This window comes from Varanus komodoensis, unplaced genomic scaffold (assembly GCF_004798865.1).
Source record: "Varanus komodoensis strain SLA01 unplaced genomic scaffold, ASM479886v1 scaffold1, whole genome shotgun sequence".
Lineage (NCBI taxonomy): Eukaryota > Metazoa > Chordata > Lepidosauria > Squamata > Varanidae > Varanus > Varanus komodoensis.
Window position 1 is genome coordinate 75,207,451 of NW_025335268.1, and position 5,903 is coordinate 75,213,353.

General features: G+C 57.3%; 1 protein-coding gene across 1 annotated transcript; it reads right to left on the bottom strand.

The window, feature by feature from the left end:
- Positions 1-698: 698 nt before the first annotated feature.
- LOC123033084 (olfactory receptor 1019-like) lies at positions 699-1,658 on the bottom strand. The gene has a single exon (XM_044449468.1). The coding sequence runs from the start codon at positions 1,656-1,658 to the stop codon at positions 699-701; it is 960 nt and encodes a 319-aa protein (XP_044305403.1).
- Between the last annotated feature and the right edge of the window lie 4,245 nt (positions 1,659-5,903).

The window sequence follows — 5,903 nt, forward strand, 5'->3', positions numbered from 1 at the left end:
CCGAAAAACAAATAACGACGGCGCCAGGCGGACCTCTCTGGGGAGTGCATTCCATAGATTGGGCGCCACCGCAGAGAAAGCCCTCCTCCGAGTACCCACCCTCCTAATTTCCTTCACGGAGGGCTCCCGGAGAAGGGCTCTCCCGCAGAACTCAGGGGGCGAGCGGGCATATATGGACGTAAGCGCTCCTTCAGGTAAGCAGGACCCAAATCATGCGCACACACCAACAGATAATGTATTCCTGAACAAAACAAAACAATGAGCGGAAGCTACAGGGGGAACGTGACATAACGGGGCGGGAAATATCAGTGATTAGGGAGCATCAGGGTGGCACGGGACCTGCAGCCGGGCTCAGGTGTGAGTACTGGCAGGCAGGAAAACTAGTCAGCGCAGTTCGCTGCCGCCCAGCAAATTCACAGAGCATTCATTCATCGACAGCTCTTCAACCTAAACCGACAAGCCAAGCAAGAGCTTGCGGGGGGTGGTCCTGGCCGGCCTCCATGAGTCTCTGCAGCTCTCTGGCCGTCTTTCTGAAAAGGGACGTGCTGTAAGAAGAACTCTGGGAAGCTTGCCTCTCTGTGGACTTTCCCAAGAGCACCTGCAAACGCGGTCCTGTCGGCGTCCTGCCATTTACAAAGGGCAAGCATGGGACTCCTGGGCAGAGAAGACGCCTGGCCAGCGTTGCCCCAACCCTTCCGTCAGGCAGAGGAGCGGCCTTTCTTCAGGCCGCGCAGGGCCTTCCGCAGGGCTGCCTTCACCTCCTCGTTGCGGAGGCTGTAGATGAGCGGGTTCAGCATGGGGGTGACGATGCAGTAGAGGGTGGAGACCAGCGTGTCCACCTCCAGGGAGTAGCCGGCGCTGGGCCGGTTGTAGTTGACGTTGGCCATCCCGAAGTAAACCGTGACCACGGTCAGGTGGGCGGCACATGTGGAGAAGGCCTTGTGCCTGCCGGTGCTGGAGCGGATCCGCAGGATGGCCGTCAGGATGTAGGCGTAGGAAAGGAGGACGAGCAAGAAGGGGCACAGGCCCACGAAGACGCTGGCGGCGTGGAGGGCCACCTCGTTGACGCGGGTGTCGCTGCAGGCGGTCTTCAGGAGTGGGGGCACGTCACAGAAGACGTGGTCGATCCGGGGGGACCTGCAGAAGGCCAGGTTGGTGGCCAGGGCGGTGTGGAGGGCCGAGTCCAGCAGGCCCCAGAGCCACGAGGCGGCGGCCAGGGGGACGCGCACCCTCCTGCCCATCAGGCTGCCATAGTGCAGTGGCCGGCAAATTGCCAGGTAGCGGTCGTAGGCCATGGCGGCCAGCAGCGCGCACTCGGAGCCCGCACACGCCATCAGGAAGAACGCCTGGGCCATGCACTGGGCGTAGGAGATGGTGGGCTGCTGGCGCAGGAGGTTCGCCAGGATCTTGGGGACGGTGACGGACGAGCAGCAGACGTCCAGGCAGGATAAGTGGCTGAGGAAGAAGTACATGGGGCTGTGCAGGCGCGCGTCCAGCTGGATCAGGGCGAATATTGTGGCGTTCCCGATGACGGTGGTGAGGTAGATGGCCAGGAAGACCAGGAAAAGGGGGATGTGGCCGTGAGGGGCACCCGAGAAGCCCAGGAAGACGAACTCAGGTGTCTGCTGCGACCAGTTGCCGCTCTCCGTGGGCTCCATCAGGTCCGGTGCTGAGAACAGGAAGGAGCAAAGGTTAACATGGAGAGTAAGCAGGTGCTTGTGGCCCTCTTTGCTCATACTGGCAGGAGTCTTTCAAATGGGGGGGTGGTCTCTTCATTCGCCCTCCCCCGCAGGGCTTGGAAAGGCTGTTTTGGCTCTAGCTGTACATCACCTGGAGGCCTTTGGCTGGCTCCTGCTCTCCTCCTTTGGGACAATTGCCAGGGCCACGCCAGGCTGGGTGGCCAGCACAGGGCTGGTGGGCAGATGGCTAACTGTGGGCCCCAAGAGGATCTATTAATTGTGGTGGTGGAGTGGCAAGCAGGCCCCCTTTCCACAGACTCCTCGCGTGTAGGGCCTACAGTTCCAACAGTGGACAGCCGGCAGGGAGTCCTCCCTGCCCCTGACTCTCACCGGGCAGTTTCGGGGTGCTGCTCTATTAAGCTCTGCCATTGGCTAGCATTGTGTATTTTGGGGTCCTACAGGAAGGATTTCCTTCTGAAAACCTGCCTGAATGTGCATTTGCCAGGGAAAGCAAAACTGCCCTCCGCCCCCAGTTGGGGGGCTCTGCTCATCACCCGAGTAGCGCCCAGCCCTGCCGCGGTCGCCTGCAGCGTGTCGGCTGGCTGGACCACCTTCAAGGCCTCTTTGCTCTGGGTGGGTCCGTAATGTGGCAGGGAAATCCAGGGACCCGTGCCTAGATTCCTCCGGATGGCCTCTCTCCCTGTGGACCACGAAGGTGCAAGGGGACCTTGGAGTTGAGAGCAGAGCGGAGTCCGCAAGATTAGCAGCCGAGCGCATCTTCTTACTCGCCTTTGCATGCATGCTCAGCTCAGCCAGCATTTTCTATGACGTGCCAGCACAGCGAGAAGAGTTCTCTGTGGTGTGTAAAAACAAGGAGTGATGCCACTGGGAGGGGAGGGGCAAGAGCAGCTGCTCGGGGCCCCTGGGCCTTTTGGCCTTCAGTCCCGGAAACAGTGAGAAAGGCTTTCGCCTGGGCTGGTAGAAACTCTCCCAGGGCAAGGGAACGAGACATGTCTCGAGGAGACAGGCTGCTGAGGCATCGGAGGGAGGTTCGGCCTGTTTGCAACACACCACTTGCCTCTTAGTGGTGGCACTGGCAGCATCAACAGGGCCACGTCTGTTGGAGGAGAGCTGCCTCCTTTGCATGGGGTCCACCCGGAGAGGGGCTTCCAGGGGCTCCACCACTACGGAGCTGCCTGCCTCCGTGGGCCCCCATGGTGTTTCTGGCTCCTCTGAATATATCTGTGGTGGGAACCCTTCCTCGCTGCATGGTTTTTATTCTTGTGGCTGCTCCTGGGTCAGGGGCTGCTTATCCACGCCAGCTTCCATTCTGAGCTCTACGGAAGCTTTCCATGCTGCTGAACAGCGCCCCCGAAATAGGTTCCCCAGTGGAGCAGCATGGGCGATTTCTAGAAAGCTCCAAAGACAAACTGCAGTGAACGCGGCATCCCACTGGCAAGGGGTCCGCAGCCTCCCTCGTTTCCCCTCCTCTGGCTTGCCGCTCTGGAATCTGCCTAGAGGTTGAGCAGCAGGAAAAGGGGGAGCAGCCACGGGGCCTTTGCAATGGGGCGCACGGCGATCTGCCACCAGCACAGATGGGGCCTTTCCAGCTGTCTCCTGGGCAGAGGATAAAAAAGGCAGGAGCGGTGACTGGCCTGTGGAAGGAAGGAGGAAGGAGAAGGCCAATCCAATGACAATAGGCATAAAATAACAATACTCAACATACGTATGCCATTTGCATTAAAACGGCGATGCTGCAGGCACACGGGCAGCACCTCTACCTCTTCCTTGAGCAGCCTTTCTCTCCCGCCCCATCCCAGCTTCCCTTTGCTTGCTTCTTTCCCTGTGAACACACAAGGACACTGTCTCCTTCTGCACTGCGTGATGTTCGTTTTCCAGGCTCTCCGCGAGTCCCTCAAAGACAACGAGGAAGCACTGGTGAAATTGCATGCAGCCGTCAAGGCCGCCACCTGTTTTGGAGGGCGGGACCATGCCAGGGCCTCCCGTCTTGACTTCAGCTGCACAGGAGCAGGTCTCAGCAACAGCAGTCAAAGAATATTGGGTAAATTACATCTTCTGAAGGTGTCACCTTGCTTCCCATATGCTTCTGCAACACCCAGTATATGCCTCTGCTGGGGAGGAGGTCATAATAGGGAGAAACTTTGCATGGGAGTGCTCTTTAAACATGCTTTGGAATGCATATTCTCTCAAATTATTTACCTGCTGCCTGGAAGCTAATGCAAGTCAATCCAAATGACTTTCCAGTGCCCTTTTGGCAGCTAAAAGACTGTATTGAGACTCTGGAAGGATGAACATGATGGTCTGAGGACCCAAGAAAGCTTTCAGTGTTTGAATCAGTGGTCTTTATTATTATTATTATTATTATTATTATTATTATTATTATTATTATTATTACATTTTTATATTGCCCATAGCCAAAGCTCTCTAGGCAGTTGACAGCGATAATCTTTAGAGGCCGCCTGGGGATGAGGAATAGATGCATGCGTGGGCTGCCTTTCCCGAAGCTTCTGCTCAGCTGCTCTTACTGGCTGCTGAATTTTCACCTGCACAAAGAGGCATCGGCACCTGTCCCACCTGCATCATTGCAAGTGAAGTATTCACATTTCTCTAAGACAATTATGTCTTTTTTCTTTGGTAGCTTTGTTCTGTTGAAATTCACAATACATAGCCAACAATAACTTTCTGGACTGACCGGAACAATAATGTTTGCTTAGGAAAATTCCTCTTAGAAGGGGAGCACCGCTTATTTATGTCTTACGATGTGCCCTGCCCCCGCGTTGCTCTGGAAGGAGGCAGGGCCAGGGAGTGGGCTTGGACCGTTGGAGCATCAGGGACTGTGCCCGGCCCCCTGCTCCAAGGGGTCTCCCTGTCCTGGATAGCCCCATTCCCACCCCAAGGGAGCGGGAGCTCTCATGGCTGGCTGTGGAGCAGCCCTGCGTGAGGGCGGGAAAAGGGAGCTCGTGGGACCCGAGGGGCAGCCCTCCCAGTTGTGGCTGGAGAACGCTTTACAGCCATCCCCAGGAAGCTGAGAGGAGACCCAGGCATGCCTCAAAGCCACTGACTGATGCCACGGCCTCCTCCTCCTCCTCCTCCTCCTCCTCCTCCATGAATACATTTCACCCCCACCCCCGGAAAGCCAGCTTAGCCAGTCCCCTTCACTAGCTCACAGCAGCAAATTCCATAAATGAAGCTTGTGTTCTGCGAAGGGGGCTTAGTTTGCCTGCCTAAATCCACATCCCGTCGATGTGATTGGATGACTCTGAGTTCAAATACACTAAAGTGGGGAGGGGGAGAGCAAGAGGGAGGGAGGGAGGGAGGGAGCGCGCTTCTATCCACTTCCTCCACGATGCTATAAGCCTTAGCCCATCCATCCATCTAAAGCAAAAGCCCTCAAATGGCATCTGTTCCCCAAAGCAGAGCAGCTCCGCCTCTTGGGCACTTGGCTCACTGTGTCCCTCACCTGCCCCAGTTCCCTCCTTTATGAGATCCAGCAGGCAGGACGGGTTTCCTGGGTCTGATCTCTGTAGATTTCCCGCCAGAGATTACAATACGGGAAGCTTTGTTTTCCAGAGCCTTTCCTAGAGGCAATTTCTTCACAGCGGCCTCACAGGGGGTCGAGGGTGTCCGTGAGCTGTCCCCCACACCCCAGGAGCCATCCCCAGCTCGACAGGACCAGTTCAGGTTCCAGCAGCGTCAACGTGACACCAGGATCGCTTTTGCCCCTTCGTTTGCTACCGTGCTCCCATCCCCCAGGCGGGAGAGGCTGCGGTGCTCTTTGGAGCCAGCTTGGGTGCTCAGCACCCGGCACAATCTGGGCCAGCACAGCAGTCCCCATTTACGAATCAGTTCGACAGGATCAGCCCCAGTACCAAAGACCCTTTGATGTTTCTCCCTCATGCACCCTGCCAGTTATTCTGCCACTGAGCTCTGCTTCTGGCGGTTTAACTAGTCGCTGAGCCATGAGGACCTCCCAGCCTATCCCAGCACAGCTCCGTTTCCTCCAGAGCCTTCCTCTGAGGACGGCCTTTAACCAAAGCTTGTTGGCAGTCCCAGGGAAAAATGCCTGAGGCCTCTTCCCCAACCGGGTGCCCCCGGATATGTGGAGGAGCAGCTCCTGCCACCCTGGCCGGCATGGCCAGCTGTGTCTGCTGGAGACCTTGGGGAAGCGCTGCCGGTTGGGGTGGGGCTTGCAGATGCACCAGC